This window comes from Ovis canadensis, chromosome 2, assembly GCF_042477335.2.
Source record: "Ovis canadensis isolate MfBH-ARS-UI-01 breed Bighorn chromosome 2, ARS-UI_OviCan_v2, whole genome shotgun sequence".
Classification (NCBI taxonomy): Eukaryota; Metazoa; Chordata; class Mammalia; order Artiodactyla; family Bovidae; genus Ovis; species Ovis canadensis.
This window is the reverse complement of record NC_091246.1, coordinates 54,062,965-54,080,870: the sequence shown is the minus strand read 5'-3', so window position 1 is coordinate 54,080,870 and position 17,906 is coordinate 54,062,965. Positions and strand designations below refer to the sequence as shown.

General features: G+C 45.3%; 1 protein-coding gene across 1 annotated transcript in view; it reads right to left on the bottom strand.

Moving 5' to 3' along the window:
• LOC138433503 (protein SPATA31F3-like) overlaps nucleotides 1–17,906 on the bottom strand; it is a 181,449-nt gene that overhangs the window by 67,323 nt on the left and 96,220 nt on the right. Inside the window, exons 2-4 of the mRNA XM_069576276.1 lie at nucleotides 10,581–10,626; nucleotides 10,257–10,317; nucleotides 9,187–9,290 (exon numbers count right to left, since the gene is read on the bottom strand). Coding sequence (XP_069432377.1) covers nucleotides 9,187–9,290; nucleotides 10,257–10,317; nucleotides 10,581–10,626 — 211 coding nt within the window. The remainder of the gene's footprint in view (nucleotides 1–9,186; nucleotides 9,291–10,256; nucleotides 10,318–10,580; nucleotides 10,627–17,906) is intronic.

Below are 17,906 nucleotides of genomic sequence, written 5' to 3'. Positions count from 1 at the left end.
ATTATCTTATGTATGCAGGAAGAGAAAGCCAAACAAAAAGATTACTTGTAAAGGAAGAACATTTACACTGAACTTGAACTTCTCCTGTGCAAAAGTAAATGTCATAATAATAAAATAAATTTTTACAGAATTTTAATAGGACAAATTGAGCTCTTGGAATTATATGCCAGGCTAAGAGGTAGCTCTTGTCAAGGAAATAGAAATATAATCAAGTGTGCTCATTTGATGTACAAAAGAGTTAAGTGTATAGTTACAGCAGATTCCTCTGAATAGCAAACTACATACATCTCAGATGGAATTTGTCAATAATATTTTTCAACAATATTTCTTAGAAACACATCTGTTGCAAATCTGAGGACTCGAGTTCAGTTGTCTTCAGTGACCAGCAAGTAACACAAATACAGGAAAAAGGCCAGGTGTATTTCCATGGAATGCCAGAGTCACTATTTTGGGGGCTTAGTGCTGCTCTTAATACATAGTTTCTGCATCAGGGAAACTTTAGGGAATAATGAGGTCTGTGCTAAACTGGAGAAGGTTCCAGAAGATTGACACTTTTCAAGAATGAGAAACAAAAACCTTATTGCTGGGTCTTTAAATTTTTTCAAAAGAAATCAAATTACCTCGATTTTATATTAAAAAATGTTCAATTCACTCATCTGAAAATAGCTTGTCCCCAATCAGTGGCTTTCATGCTGTGTTATGCCATGGAAGCCTTTCTTCAAATTAAATTCTCCATAAAACACAAAATATATGAGCCAGAACTAGATTATCTTTCAAATACCTGTGATTCTATGGAATCCTAAATAAGAGTTGGCTGAATAATGAATGGTCTGTTATCTAGCTAGTCAGCATATTTACCTTATGCCAGTTTAATTCATTAGGTTAACTCAATTTAACACATATTAAGTGATTATTATGCACCAGACACTGTGCTTTTATGGATGCATGATCCCACCACTGAGAGTCATACATACCTATTTCAGGGCAGGGAAAGTAGAATAACACAGAGGATGTAGAAAACTCTGCTTCTAGAGGAAGACGTCAGCCAAGGGCACATTTCTACCATGTCTTAAAGGATGGGTTAAGTTTTGCAAAGTTAAAGTAGGACAGTGGGTGTCTGGAAAAGCCTGAAGAAACACACAGAGCTGTTAAAGTACATAGTACCTCCAGGGAAAACGAGACAGCTTGTACACAAAAGGAAGCAGCACCCAGAAATTAAGCATTAACCTGTTGAGTAACTGAGTTACAGTAAGCAGTCATCTTCTTACCGGATTTGCATGGAGGAGGAGAAAAAACAGGCCAGAGAGTGGTGAGGATGTAAACCCTAACTTACATGAATAAAAGTTTATATAATTATATACGTTAAGATAAAATAATAAGGATAATTTTATTTTAATTGTTTTCTTTTTGTATTAACAGATTTTAATCTTAGAAATTAAGACTAGAAATATTGATGAGAATCAAGCCCATGAGAGGCTGTGTTAAAATCTATACATGTACAAAAATGATGAGGCCATGCTCCCTATTTGCTAGGACTTGGCGTTTAACAGGAAAAGGGATTTTGTGGAGAAGCCATTCTTCTCCACTGCAGGAGAGGTCAGATGCCTTAAATTCTCTCTCCAGAATTCTGAAATGCTCTCTGCAGAGACCAAGAGAAGGACTCCAAAAGGTCAGAGCCTTTTGCCATGACAACATGGTATCTCAGAGGGCAGAGGCAAACTCCAAGTATCCCAAGCAAACGTTGATATATTCTTAGCATCTACCACCACTTATGGAATAGTGAATACTTGAGGTGTTCCCTGCCATGAGAGTTTTCATTCTCATTTTGCCTCTTGAGCTGAGGGGGAGCTGGAAGGTGGGGCCTGTGCTAGGGTTATAGGATGGGATGAGCAAGGCTTCATCTCCCTGCAACATCCTACATGAATCATAGGCTCTGACACTTCTCTCACCTCTTGACTCAGCTGAGACTGAAGAATCCTGAATGTCTTTGTTTCAGATCAACTCTCTGCCCCCAGCTCTTTGTTGCAAAACTTGGTCAGCACTGTGAATTCATGGTTTTCTAGGGCAGGCAGCTTGTAGAAGACCAAGGAAAGGACCTGCTCCACGTCAGCCCAGAATGTGGGCACATTAAACTCAGCTTCCCACCTGTCACTGCTGTGACCCTTCTGAGTCACATTCTTTCTCCTGCGCATCCTCCTACGTGGCTCTCAGCCCAACTCCCACCAGGAAGGGAGGATCTGCCTGTCACAAGACCTCTTATGACCTTTGGGGATGCTTTTAGGAAAACTCTGGAAGATGTGGTTCAGCTGGCCTGGGCCTTGTGCCTCCTCGCCCTGGGGGCCACAATAGGGGCTGGGCTGCCACCCCTTAGACACAGAGTACTCAGAGGAGGGACTTACTCATGCTTCTTCCCATCATGCCTTTTCTGCATCCAGCTGGCAGTGGACACACTGTGCTAAGTACTGGGTCCTATCTGAGGAGACTCCCGCCACCGCTGCTGGTTGTGGTATGTGGAGCCATCCTGAATTTCCTTCAGAGTCAGTGAGGCAGGGCATCCCACAGCCCTCATACCACACCATGAAGAGGCCACAGCCCTTTCTGCCTTTCTTCTTTCTTCTGGTAGGTCAGAGGTGGGGAATGCAGAGGTGCCACCTTCTGAGAGAAATGAAGTGTCCAGAACAGAGCCCTCCCATCCGCTCAGGGCAGCCTTTTTCTGCTTCCTACTTCCCTCCTCCAGCCCCCAAAACTCCCTGGTCCCTGACTGAAAATTAGGATGCCACACCTGTTCCCACGTGACCACTCACCTCAACTTTGTCTTCCTGCTCACCAGGATTCACATGCTACTACCAATTCCTTAGGCCCTAACAAAAAAAAAAAAAAAACTCCGCCATGGTAACTTCCAGAATTCCTCTTCATCTCTGGCTTTGGCTCTTGGTATCAACCCCTCCCCCAGCCATGATCTTTACCAGTTCCTCATTCACCCCTTTAGGTATTTGCCTTGCTCCCTTAATTGTAGAGAAACCATTCTTCGCATGAGACACAGAGTCCCTCCTCACTACGGTTACTTTCTCTCTACTTACCACCAGTGAAGCATCTGTGCTTTTAGCCAAGGCCAACCCCTCAACCGGGGCCTTCCTCCTACCATGTCACACTTCTACACCACGACACTGCCTCTCTTGTAGTTCTCCCTTTCTCTCCTGCATCATGGTTTTCCTCCCACCTCACTGACTACTTCTCAGTCTCTGCTTATTGGTTCCTACTTTTCCCTCCAAATCCTTTATGTTAGGGTGTACCAGGCCTGGTCCTCAGACCTTTGCTTCATTAACAATCATTGTCTGGGTGATCTTATCCAGTCTCATGGTCTTACATGCCTTTCTTTCTCCTCCCCTCCTCCCTCTCCCCCTCTTCCTTCATCTTCTTCATCATCATCATCATCTAACCTTAATCTATCTTTCTCTCTAGCTGTCTATAGTCAGGACTTCCCCTGAGGAGTATTAAGCTTCGGTGTTGAGAACAGACTGTTAGAAGTATGGTCTCAGGCAGAAGGTGGGGTTAGTTATGATACTACTGCAGTAATCATAGCAGCAGAGTGAGTGAGAAGTGGTCGTGTTATGAATTCATTTCAGAAGGTAGAGACAAGAGAATGGACTGGATACGCACAGTTAGGGGAACAATGTCAAGGAAGACATCAATGTTTTTGTCCTGAACAACTGCAAAGATGCTGTTGCCATTAACTGATGTTATGCATACTGTGATTAGAGCATGTTTCATACATGTAATGAGATAATGGATGGGCACAGGGAATCAAGAAGTTACTGTTCTATAGTGTGAGATGAGTATTAGACATTCAAGTATATGTGCTGATTAGAGAATCTGGGCATGTACACTGTCTATCCCATGAAATCACGAGTTCCACTTTTAAATTCTGTCTTTGCCATGTTAGTTATAACTATTTGCATACAGTAAAAAAACATTTTAGTTGAATGTAAAATAGTTCTCAAAGTTATTTTTTAAGTTTATTTCATCTTCCTTCCATTTTTGAGATATAATTGACATGCAGCACTGTGTGCGTTTAAGGTGCACAGCATAATCAAGGTTATCTTATTGCGGCCCTTCTGGGGTCCTTCTGAGCTGAGTACCCCGGTAATCCCATGGCAGGACTCCTTATTCCATAGCACTCAACATACTAATGTAATGATTTGTCTGCCTCCACAGCCCAGACTTTGTATTCAACTACCATTAAGGTATTATTATGCCAGCCACTATCCTAGGCCCTGGGCATATGAGACACTATTGTATTATTTAGGTAAGAATGAGTGAGTAATTTAACAAACAGAGACAGTAAACACAGACAAAAAGGGGGCAAAGTTGAGATATATCAAGATTAGAACACAATCACTAACTTCATGTTGGAGCTGAGCAAAAACACGGTTTGTAGGTATACCAATCCCTAAAACTGGACAATTTCGTAGGGTGGAGAGTGAGTGTTCAGAAATTTTAATTTGCATTGCCTTTGGACAACAAGATTCAACTCACTGCTCTTCATCACACTATGAACCACCAAAACTCAGTTTATTCATCCCCAATCCCTAAAAGCGCATGGGCACTGGGTTGGATTCCTGGTTCAAGCAAACCAGTCTTTTCTCTTATTATGCCCTCTTCAGGACCATGTCAGCGTCTATCCCAAGTACTCAGACTTCCATCTACATGCTCTCCCTTCCTGCTTCTCACCTGCCTACCCTTGGGAGTTTCCATGTCCTACTGTGATCTTCATTCCCAGCATCACTTATTCCATGCAGCTGATAGACAGAGGAGGTGGGATACAGGCAAGAGAACTAGAGCCGCCTCCCAGGTGAGCTCTCCAGAAAGATGTAACATAACCAGCAGGAGCAGAAGGGGAGATTCTATCATTCGTTTTTGGTATTTGTCATATTATCTATATGCTACTGATAGTATGAAGCACCACCTCAAGATTGGAACACTGGCACTCTCCTAAATATCTCCCCTCCAGATTGTGAGCATAGGTATAGAAGTCATCAGTGAATTTTGCCTGGGGCAAAAAATTCCTGGCCACTCATTCTTGACAGTACTACCTTCCACATGGCTTCTCTGGGTCCAGGGACACCATGATAATCAAATTCAAGTCTGACCTTTAACTTCAATGTACCTTAAACAAGGGCCTTCCTTCTCTGCTCAAGTCCCTTTTATGTGGAATGCTGTCCCAGCTTAAGAGTGGGTTAAAGCTCCTTCCCTAGATAGGAAGGACATTTACCTCCATTATGCCTTCCCTGAGCACACCATGGTGGAGAAAAGCAGCAGACACACACCTCTCTGCTAAGAGATATATAGAGTGTATTGGGGTGGTATTCTGCCCACTTGCACATTAATAAAATTGACAGGAGCAGTCCTCATCAAGGGATTCAGACACTGGGGAGACTACAAAGTCTTCTGACTGTGTTGGGTCTTCTTGAGCAGACCAGAGTTTCCTTCCGAGGTGAGAGCTGAGAGTTAGGGTGAGAGCTGAGAGTTAGGGTGAGTTCTTTGGTTGGGTGGCACAAGCCCCTCGAGGACAGTGCCGAGGGCAGTGGCGGGGGGTGCCCAGGACTGAGGCCAAGTGGAGTTGATGGGAGCGGGAGTGGTGCCGGAGCTTGCTATCTGGGGAGTGGGTAACATCCATGAAAGCCAGGCCCATCTGCTTCTTGGCAGGTGGAAACTGGGCCTTGAGGTCCCCTCTTGTCTTCTCTGCCTTAGTTCGTCCCCTGGGACGTTTGGCTGGAGCCAAGCTTTTTTCCACATTTTCTTTTCTAGTCCTGGCCACTTTCTCAGATGCAGAGGATATGGATGCCTCATGCCCTTTGCCTTTTGTCTGGGGTATAACACAGTGCAAAAGAGATTTTATCTTATTTCTCAGGCCATATTCCGGAAGGCTGGGCCTCGTGTGAGTACGGCCTTGCACTACCTGCCTCTGAAAGACCTGACCTTGTAAAACTCGGCCCTCCAATGGCTTACCCACAGTGAGCTGGCCCAGGAAAGTCTGGCCTCGTGACGCCTGGGGCACCACAGGCTGGGCATTCTCGGGAACCCTTGCTGGTTTGAGGGTAACACTGAGCTTGGCTTGACTGTCTTGCAGGTCCTTTTTCTGAGAATCCTTCCCCTTAGGGACTCCTCCAGGAGGTAGCTCTGGGAGTTTAGGCTGAGGGCAATGCTTAGGACTGTGTTGACAGGAAGCATCAAGGTGAAAGCGATGTCTCCGTTGCCAGGGGCTGCGGGGTGTCCTATTCAGAAGTATCCCTTCTGGCCTCTGGCCTTCAACAGAGTGGCTTTTTCCTCTTGTGGAGGAGAGTGTGAACCCAGCATCCCCTTCTCCATGGTCCCCAACCAATATGGGTTTGCCTGGCTCCTCTCTCTTTTCTGCCAGTGTGGGGACTTGAGCTGAGTCCTTGCTCTTGTCAGGCATATGGGGCTCAGGGCTCCGGGGCTCAGGGCTCCAAGGCTCCCCCAGACTGGGGTTGTTCACACTGGCCTCCAGCTGAACACAAAGCACCTGGGCCTCTGTCATGTCCCCACTGACTGAGATACTGGAAGCCCCATGGACAGAACCATGGGGTACTACGCTGCAACTGGGTTGCTTCTGTTTCTGGTGCACTGCCTTTAACTCAGTGGCCAGCTGTTCTTTGAGGTGGAGCCACTCTGGATCTGGGGCACATGACACATTTGGTGGGATGGGGAGTTCCTGGAGCAGTGGTTGTCCTTGGTTGTTTAAACTCTCAAGAGACTCCTGTGTACATACATCCTCTGACATTCCTACAACTTGTTCCCTAGACTCTCTTGCCTTTATGGGAATTCCAATCTGTGCCTCTAGGATCTTCTTTCTCAGATGGAAATTCATTTTGGCCAAGATGTGCTCCCCAAGTGAAGAGGGCCTCTCAGGCTCTGTTTTGCTTTCTATAGGCAGCATCTCAATTACTCCTTCCACCTGCTCATCAGCCTGGAATTCTTCTGCAGTGTTTGAAAGAGCCTCATTGGCCTCTTGAAAGCCTGGCCCAGGACTTGGGCCCTGCTCTTCAGGTGAGGTCACCTGAGTCACAGGTTCTGTTGAGAATTGGACAGGCTCAGGCACCATCTCTGTGACCATGGCTGGGGACGTGATTGACGTGGTTGCTGGGGCCATGACCCTGGAGGGAGACACACAATAAAGAGCAGGCAGCCCTGACAAGAAGGCCAGATACTTGTGCCGTAAAGTCATCTCCAGTTTCTCAATGGCTGCCTCTGACAGGACTCCGGGCAGCTTGGGATGTTCAACGACAGCTTTTGGTGAGACCTGTTGCTGCTGATCAAGGGCCTCTGGCATCCCCGGTATAACTTCCTGCTGAAGGTCCTGGTCAGCTGCTGCCTGGAGTTCCAGGGGCTTGCTTTCCAGGATGCAGCTGAAGGGAGTCACTTCCAGGCCCCCAGGAATTATGCACTCCCAAGATCTATATACAGAGGCAGGGATGTTGCCCTGGTGAATTTGCCCACATCTGGAGGCGATATGGCCCTGCAATATTGCCTTGGCCTTGTCAAACAAGTGTGGCATGGGGACTGACAGTGGGTCCACAATAGGTGAGAATGGGTCATCAGCTCCAGTGGCCTCCAGAGATGTAGGCTGGGGGCCATTCACACTGTCTAGGGCTGTGCTGCTCCAGGGTATAGTCTGCTGGTTAGTGGGGGACCGGAGCAACTGGATGGACTGCTGGATCTTCTGGGGCAGGCCCCAGCGGTGGTGAATCAGCTGTCTCTGGAGGTGGTACTCCAGCAGCCTCCTGGTGTGCTGCGGGAAGACTGGTTCCCTTGTGAGGACTGAGACAGGCTGCCCCGACCAGGAAGTTTTCAGAGTCTCAGAAGACTGGGCTTTGTCACCGGGCTTACATTGCACGGGGCTCTGGACATGTTGATCTCTCTGAAAAACATCTGGCAAGTCCCACTGAAGCTGGAGCTGCCTCTGCAGCAGGTGCCACTCCAAGGCTTCACACTCGTCCAGAGTCAGAAATGGGACATTGATGTGAGCTTGTTGGTGATCAGATGGAGCAACACAATCTTGACAAGACAGAGAAGACAGTAGAGTTGACTGGGTTGGAGTTTCAGGCAGCAAAGGGAGGAAGGAGAGTTCCTTGGGATCCTTCAAGAGAAAAGGGTCCTTCAAGTGGGTCTTGGACATGCTCTCGTCGTTGGAGAGGCCTTGAGAAGCCAAGAAGGTGTCAACCAGCGACTCACTGTGCAGAGAAGGCAGGCCACAGAATAGCTGGCTGTATTTTGGCTGCACGGGGCCCACTGAGTCACTGGCCTGTTGCCCAGACATTAGATAGAGGCCACTTAATTCTTTAAGGGCTGACGAGGGCAGGGCTAAAGCCTTATGGCTGGGGATTTGCTGGTAGAGGTGTCTTTGTTCTGGATCCGTAACGCACCATTCAGAAACCCAGAACGCCTGGGTAGGCTGGCCGGCCATACCTGAACCCCAGTTCTGGTACAAAATGGTCCCACATTTCTCAACAGAGAAATGAGAAGTATTATTGTGGACGAAAGAAACTGGTTGGTTATATACAGTTTGGTAAACTAGTGGCGGGTTTGGCATCAGCTGCCTCAGGGACTCTTCTACACGCCTGGGGAGCCCCCACCTCTGGAAATGCATCCATTTTTTCACATGGACCTCAAGAAGTCTCAGGACTTCAGGACTCAGGAACGGCAGGTGGGCAGGGAGGACAGTGACCATCGGCAAGGCCACTGAATGTGTCAGGGTAGTAATTTCTTGTTTCAAAGGCAGCAGAGACACCTGGGGACTTAAGGGCTGCTGGACTTGGTTCCCACAGATGAGGCTGAGGTTGCTCTGCATCATCTCCTGCAGATTCACTAAAATTCTTGGCTCCTCAGTCCCTGAGGGAACCTCTGGCACTTGGAATCCCTGCCTTAGCTTGAGATGTTCAGCCCAGTAATCATGGATGCCAGCTGCACTAGGTGACTGGGCCACGGACTGGGCTAAGGATTTCTGTGACACTGTGAGGGTTGCAGACGGAACTGAAAGGTCTTTGGAGTGTGGGGAACGAAGTTCCAGGCTCTGCTCAAAAGGCACATTAGACATGGGCAGAACCTCTAGGCAAGAGGAGCCCTGAGAGGTGTCCCCTGAAGTTGGGGAAATCAGGGTGTTCTCACCCAACAACTGCTGAATCTCCAGAGCCATGGTGTTGCAGGTTTGGCAGCAGGGATCTGCACACAGGATCTGCCGCACAGCCCCCTCCTGAGGTAGCCAGCCCTGGCTGCGAAGGGAAACATAGCAAATGTTTGTTACTGATGGACAGTTTGTTACTGTTTGTTACACTTGGCCAGTGTGTGGCCTGGAGATTGGGCCTGCCCTCCCCTAGTCCCATAAACTCTGAGGCCTGCAACAGCTGGGTGTTTAAGTGTCTACTTTTCTTCCTAGGGAAATGCCATTTGGCAAACTAGTGGGCTGGGCTGAGAGTCTGGAGCTTGTTGGGCAAGGTTTCAGACAACTGGTGGGAACACAGGGCCTTGAGAAACTGGGAGGTGGGTAAGCTCTCTGCTGACCTGTGCTGAGAAGCTGAATTAGAAGGGAATCAGGCAGGTCGGGGAGCCAACGGTTAGCTGATGGGGCAGCACCAGAGACGTCACCAGGTAGAACCTGGAGTCAGCCTCGCTTCAGGCCATGGAAGTCCTGTGGGAGCTCTGCATTCTGGGGATTAGGAGATGCACACAACATCTCTCAAGAGCCAATTTCTCATTCTGCAGAGCTCTTAGGAGGGGATAGCATGACAAACTCCTGCCTGAGGGTTGTCCCAGGAACTGGCCTCCCTCAAGACAGAACCAGAAGAGGTAATGTCAGCAGGGTCCAGGGGTCTGCCCTTGAAAGGGTGTGGCTATAAAGAGAATATGAAAATGATGACTTCTTTATGCACTTAACTATCCATTCTCCTGACTGGGTAACTTGTCTCATGGTTGGGAGAAAACCCACAGAGTGACATTCTGTCAAATCCTGACTTCTAGCACCTTTGTGAGCCTTGCCCAGAGCACAGCTGGAAGACCACTCTCCACTGAGACATCTGACCCCACCCTATCCTCCAGCAACTCTCACCCAGGGCTCCAGGCTCCCTGTGTCTGGCTCCCTCTCAGCCATTCTCCTTCTGCCCAACCCTGCCCCAGGCCACACACAGAAATCACCACAGGCCACGCTGGGAGGTGGGAGACTGCAAAGAGCAAGAGATCACCTTCGCATGAGCGAGAGCAGCTCCCACGGCTTGTCAGCTTCTTTCCGGGAATGTCTCCTAGCTGAGAAAACAGGAGACAGTGTTACACAGAACAAGAGGGGATTCAGGGACATCCTACAGGAATCTAAAAGCCTTGAATGGCAGGAGACTGCAGACCCCTACCCCACCCCCTATAAAAGTCTTCTGGGAGAATCTGTCACCTTGGGGATTGGAGCCTTCAGCAGTTAGAGCACCTGGTGCCTGGCACTAAGGGTCACTGGGGAACAGGGTCCATGGGAACCTCACCCCCAGGGGAGGGAAGTCGGAGCCGAGACAGGACTTTACCTCTCAATGCTGCATCTCTAGCCCTTTGTCTGACTTTTCGGTGACGCTGAAAAGACAAAAAAGTTGGAGTGTGAAGTTAGGACACCATTTTCTTTTTCACGTCCAAACCAAGACCAAGCCAATATAGATTACCGAATCCTTTTTAATTTACCTGTATTTTATTTAATTTCCTAACTTTCCACACTCCTATTTTTTTCATCCCAATACTTGTCTTCTCTTATTTCTGGTTCATTTTGAGGCTCTTCTGTCCTTCACACCTCCCATTTATTTCCTAAGAGAAGTTCTGTATCAAGCTTATAATGGAACAAGAGAAAGGGTGGAACACAATAAAGTTGTGTAGATTTAATAATCAAAGGACTTCAATTTACAAATGCCTTAATGGACCACAAACCAGAAAAATCTCCCATAAAGGGAAGTCTTCTAAGATCCAGTGAGGCACAATCCATTTCATCTAAGTCTCAACCCAAGCCAGATAGAGATGTTCTTGATTTTTCAATTAGAATACATTGCAGGGATGGTCTGGTAAGAAATGATTTCTAGGTGCTGAGAAGAGAAATACCATATGAGTAACTAATGGATGGTAAAAAAAAAAAAAAAAAAAAAAAACACACACACATATGGGTGGGGCGGTAGACACATGGAGAGGAGGGATAAAAGGAGAGGGAGCTTAAAGCGTCTTATCTAAGGCTTAATTAGTTCAGTCCTGGTCACAGTGTTTCCCTACCCGGCAGCAGCTCCTTTTATGTTCTGTTAATCCATGGTAACTCTTTTGCACTTGCCAGATAATTAGAATAATAACGAAGATGGAGCCATAGGTATATAAGGGATACCCCAAATCCCACAGAACAAAAGTCTGGCTCAGCATGGTCTAAACCTCATAATCGCGAGGAGACCAACCATCCCTATGAATGTAGGCATTCAGAGTTCTGGCACCTACTGACTTCCAGTGCTACACATTGTCATCTCCACCTCACAGATGACGGAACCAAGCCACCAGACTGCATCACAAAGCCCTTCTGTTTCACAAGGTAGGTATGGTGTCAAAGAGCTTCACCTGTCTAGGAAGTCCCTGTGGGAATTCCGTCTGCAGATGAGGGGGTCTGCTTGTAAGCAATGAAGGTGCCACTCACAGGCAGTGTCTGTGTTCCCACTCTGTCTTCACTCTCCATACCCTCCGCCAGCCTGGTGGCCAGTCTGGTTATGGCTTGGAAATGGAGAGCTTTGATGTTACAGGCAGTGGGTGATGGGAAATCACAGGTGCATGAAGGGACCATGGCTGAAGTGGCAGGGACAGGTAAAAGTGGTAGCATCTTTAAAATGATACTGTGGGAATCAGAAAGGAATGCCTCCCAGACTGTGTGGCCTCAAGCTTGCGGATGAGTGAGACTGTAAACGCTGCCTTCCCCTGAGACACACTAATGAGATTTCCTTGTGCATCTCCTTTAAGAGTTAGTTTTCTACAGCTGTTTGTAACCATGTTACAGAATTCTGTCTTCTCACAGAGATGCGTACCTGCAGAGATGTGTCAGTGACCACTCCTAACGTAAAGTCATAAAGTAGTTGCTGATTGTGGTGAGATCTACTCGTCTATTCTGGCTGTCTGCGGTTTGCCTAAAGGAATTTTGTTTGTTTGCTTGTTTTTTAACTAGAATTTTTGAAAGCTTTAAGCAAGCCAGTTGTTTTCTAATTCATCACCAGGGCCCATCACTCCTATACGCTGACCATTTACTTACACATTTATGTTACCTACCTGACCTCTGTCGATATTGTCATAGTTCTCTAACACTCTAATTTTTTTATTTCTTTGAGGGGAAAAAAAATCTTTCCCTGGTGACAGTGGTCTCACAGGCAAAAATCCTTCAGCTCAAAATCTCTGAAGATACTCCTTGGTCCTTCCTCCAGTATCTAATCTTTCATCCAAGTGAAGGCTGCTGCTGCTGCTGCTAAATCGTTTATGTCCAGCTCTATGCGACCTCATAGACAGCAGCGCACCAGGCTCCTCTGTCCCTGGGATTCTCCAAGCAAGAATACTGGAGTGTGTTGCCATTTCCTTCTCCAATGCACCATGCAGGTTAAGTCACTTCAGTCATGTCCAAATCTGTGTGACCCTATGAACAGCAGCCCTCCAGGCTCCTCTGTCCACAGGATTCTCCAGGCAAGAATACTGGAGTAGGTTGACATTTCCTTCTCCCAACTGAGGACTGGTGAGCCCTCAAGCTATGCTCAGCCCTAAGCAAGACAGTGTTAAGAGTACAAAGACATTTGAGTCATGCTGCCTTTCTGCTATCCAGTTCAGTTCAGTTCTGTTCAGTCACTCAGTTGTGTCCGACTCTTTGCGACCACATGAATCGCAGCATGCCAGGCCTCCCTGTCCATCACCATCTCCTGGAATTCACTCAGACTCACTTCCATCGAGTCAGTGATGCCATCCAGCCATCTCATCCTCGGTCGTTCCCTTCTCCACCTGCCCCCAATCCCTCCCAGCATCAGAGTCTTTTCCAATGAGGCAACTCTTCGCATGAGATGGCCAAAGCACTGGAGCTTCAGCTTTAGAATCATTCCTTCCAAAGAAATCCCAGAGTTGATCTCCTTCAGAATGGACTGGATGGATCTCCTTGCAGTCCAAGGGACTCTCAAGAGTCTTCTCCAACATCACAGTTCAAAAGCATCAATTCTTTGGTGCTCAGCCTTCTTCACAGTACAACTCTCTCATCCATACATGACCACAGGAAAAACCATAGCCTTGACTAGACGGACCTTAGTCGGCAAAGTAATGTCTCTGCTTTTGAATATACTATCTAGGTTGGTCATAACTTTTCTGCTATCCAGACAGCCTATTTTCCAAAATAAGACATCACACAAAGCAAGAGCCAACAATCCAAAACATATGGGATCATACACTCATTTGTGAGGCCCAGGTCACAAACACCCATTCCAGAGGAGAGAAAGCATAGCGAGGATCAGTGTGGTGAGACAGGGCTCTGGATAGAGTAACATTAGAGTTAGGTCTAAAAGTGCAGGCCACAGGCAAAAGGAGTGTATTCTAGGTGGGAGAGAAACTTGCTAACAAATGCAGAACACTGAGGAATGAGCCACTAGCACATCTGGCAGTTAGAAATGTGGTCCATTTCTAGCAGAGGCGTAGGTGGGCAGACTGGGGAGGACTTATGGGATAAAGATTGGAGAAGTTGGGCTTCTTGATAAAGGATCAATGCATTTAACTGATTTCAATCACTCTTTTGTTTTTGTTTTTTTTTAAGTAGACAGACATATACATGGTGGGCTTCACTTGTGGCTCAGTTGGTAAAGAATCCACCTTTAATGCGGGAGACTGGGTTCGATCCCTGAGTTGGGAAAACCCCTGGAGAAGGGAAAGGCTACCCACTCCAGTATTCTGGCCTGGAGAATCCACGGACTGTATAGTCCATGGGGTCTCAAAGAGTCAGCACAACTGAGTGACTTTCACACTTCACATATGCATGGTACAAAATTCAATAGGCAGAATAAGGTATGTAGAAAATATGTTTTCTTCCCAACCTCTGATCTCCCATTTTTCTTCCCTTGAGACAGTCATTTCTATCAGATTCCTGTGTATCTTTCTTAACTAGTCTAATATAGCCAAAGCCAAACGGATTTGTATGTATTTCTCCAAGAACGGTAGTATAGACAGTTTTCTCTCTTATTTAATTTGATAATTAAATATATCTTGTGCATGTCAGTTTTTTAAATGGCTGTCATGTCTTCCTTGATATGACTATAACACAAGTCACCTTCAGTTCTCCATTCATGGATATTTACTTATGTACAGTCTTTCGCACTGAATAAAAATCTCATATATATAAATCCTTGTATACACATATGGGTATATATGTAAGAAAAATTCCTACAAGTGAACTGATATCTTAACAATATTGTCTTTCAATTCACAGAAATGGTACATCTCTCCACTTTTTTAGGGTATTTTTATTTTCTCCTAGAAATTTTTTAATTTCTTTGTACAAGTCTTGTGCATATTTTGTGAATTTATCCCTATGTCAAATCTATGATGTTATTCAAAGTGATATTGTTTTCTATTTCAATTTCTAATGTTTGTTGCTTGTATAAAGAAATAGAAACTGAATATGTATCTTCTATGTTGCAATCTTGCTAAATTCACTCATTGGTTGTAGTAGCTATGTTTTGTAAATTCTTTAGTATTTTCCAAATTGGTGATAATATCTGACAATTCTACATCATCTTTTCCAACCTGAATGCCTTTTATTTCTCCATTATTGCACTGCCTAGAATATTCGGTATAATGCTGACAAGAAGTGGTGAGAGCAGACATATTTGCCTTGTTATGGATCTTGTTACGGAGAGAAAACATTCCCTTTTGTTGCTCCTTAAGCTTGATAATTTCAAATCTCCTATCTTTAAGGCTGCTGTTCCTTTCTTCTGCCTGCATAAATCTGCTGTTAAATCCCTCTAGGGAATCTTTCCATCCACTTACTCTATTTTTTAGCTCTAGAATTTCTAGTTTCTTTTTATTTCTCTTTGTTGATAGTCTCATTTTGTTCATATATTTATTTCCTTTAGCTCTTTACCTGTGTTTTCATTGAGTTTCCTTCAGCATATTCCAGAGAGCTGTTTTCATGTCTTTATTTAGTAAATCTAATTAATGCCTGTGCTTCTTCAGGGATAGGTTGTGACAGCTTTTTTTCTTCCTTTAAATAGGCCATGATTTCCTGTTTATCAATATCCTTTGTGACTATTTTGCTGAAGGTTGGGCATCTGTAAAAATAGCTACCTCTCTCCGTCTTCACAGATTGGCTCTATGCTGGAGTAGTCCTCTAAATAGTTGGGCATGCTGTTAGCCTAGTGATCAGCTCAATGGAAAAGTTTAAGTTCTTCTCAGGTCTCTTCTAAACAGGTGTCTTGCCTGGACATATTTTTGGCTTCTTCAATTCCCTCATACACATGGCTACTTTTCAGTGTCTCAGTCTCCCAAAGAATCTCACCTTAGCTTCTTCTTTGGGCCTTCAATGGTCTACTTTATGTCTCCATCTATAGTCTCTTACCCAGGAGGTCTGTAGTCCCCTTATAACTTTCATGGCACTATCCACCATTCCTCTGTGTCTAAGATCTGAATTAGAGGATATAGAGCCCAATGCCTTAGGCAGCCCTAAGATAGTCAGAACATTCAAATAAGGACCGCTCTGCTCAAGTCAGACATGACTTGGTAAATGAACAACTGCTCCCTTTGTTTCAAGGGAGGGAACTGTGTATTGGGCTGCCACTTCCTCTACACCAAAACTACACGGCACTGAGAAGGGGAGTGGGGCAGAAAGTACAAACATCATGAAATATTTTACTGCTTTGAATGTGACTTTTCTTGACTGAATATTTGCTTGGTTGTTATAGCCTTTTGACAATTTTCCATAGTTTTTATAAGGGTTTTATACCAGTTTCTGGTAGTTTTTTGGTGTTCCCATGGGAGAATAAGGGCTTAGAGATTCCCAGTTCACTGCTTTTCCCTATAAATATTCTTGAGCTTTGTTTTGCAATTCAGTTAAGTTACTTGGAAACAGTTTGATTCTTTCAGGTATTCCTCACAAGCCTCATTAGTCATCAACATTTAGTCCAGGATTTTTACTTACTACTGAAGTAAGGCCTTTCTTGGTACTCTACCCTATGCCCTAGTTATTACGAAGTTCTCTATTTTAACTGTTGGAATAGGCTCTCTATCTGCCTCTGCATGTGACCTCTGAGTACTATGCCCTTATATTTTTTCAGGAGTCTTTTTTAACCCTTCCTCTGGTACTTTTCTCAGATGCGTATTCTGACCAATCCTTGGCTGCACATTTGAGGCAGACCTTCTTCATATCCCAAGAGTTCTCTCTATATCCAGCCCTCTCTTCTCAGATAATCTACACTGTGAATTCTAGCTGCCTTGGCTTCCTTTGAGTCCTAGCTCCACCCTCTCAACCCAGAGACTGAAGTATGGATCACCATTTCTGAGCCATTCTGCACCTGTGCAGAAAAGCAGCATTGGAAATAGGTATCAGTTCTCTTCAGTTCAGTTGCTCAGTCATGTCCAACTCCGTGACCCATAGACTGCAGCATATCACACCACCCTGTCCATCACCAACTCCTGGAGCTTGCTCAAACTCATGTCCATTAAGTTGGAGATGCCATCCAATCATCTCATCCTCTGTCATCTCCTTCTCCTCCTGCCTTCAACCTTTCACAGCATCAGGGTCTTTCCCAGTGAGTTAGTTCTTCACATCAGATGACCAAAGTATTGCAGTTTCAGCTTCAGCATCAGTCTGATTTCCTTTAGGATGGACTGGTTGGATCTCCTTGCAGTCCAAGGGACTCTCAAGAGTCTTCTCCAACACTACAGTTCAAAAGCATCAAATCTTCCGTGCTCAGCTTTCTTTATAGTTCAATTCTCATATCCATACATGACTATTGGAAAAACCATAGCTTTGCCTACATGGACCTTTGTCGACAAAGTAATCTCTGTTTTTTAATATGCTTTCTAGGTTGGTCATAGCTTTTCTTCCAAGGAGCAAAAATATTTTAATTTTATGGCTGCAGTCACCATCTACAGTGATTTTAGAGCCCAGAAAAGTATCTCACTGTTTCCATTGTTTCCCCATCTATTTGCCATGAAGTGACATAACCAGATGCCATGATCTTAGCTTTCTGAATGTTGAGCTTTAAGCCAACTTTTTCAGTCTCCTCTTTCACTTTCATCAAGAGGTTCTTTAGTTCCTCTTCACTTTCTGCCATAAGGGTGGTGTCATCTGCATATCTGAGGTTATCAATATTTCTCCTGGCAATCTTGATTCCAGCTTGTGCTTCATCCAGCCTGGAATTTTGCATGATGTACTCTGCATACTAGTTAAATAAGCAAGGTGACAATATACAGCTTTGACGTACTCCTTTCCCAATTTGGAACCAGTCTGTTGTTCCATGTGTAGTTCTAACTGTTGCTTCTTGGCCTGCATACAGATTTCTCAGGAGGCAGGTCAGGTGGTCTGGTATTCCCATCTCTTTCAGAATTTTCCACAGTTTATTGTGATCCACACAGTCAAAGCCTTTGGCATAATAAAGCAGAAGTAGATTTTTTTCTGGCACTCTCTTGTGTTTTCAATGATCCAGCAGATGTTGGCAATCTGATCTCTGATTTCGCTGCCTTTTCGAAATCCGCCTTGATTCTGGAAGTGCTCATTTCATGTACTGTTGAAGCTTGGCTTGAAGAATTTTGAGCTTTAGTTAGCAGGTGAAATGAGTGCAATTATGCGGTAGTTTGAACATTCTTTGGCATTGCCTTTCTTTGGG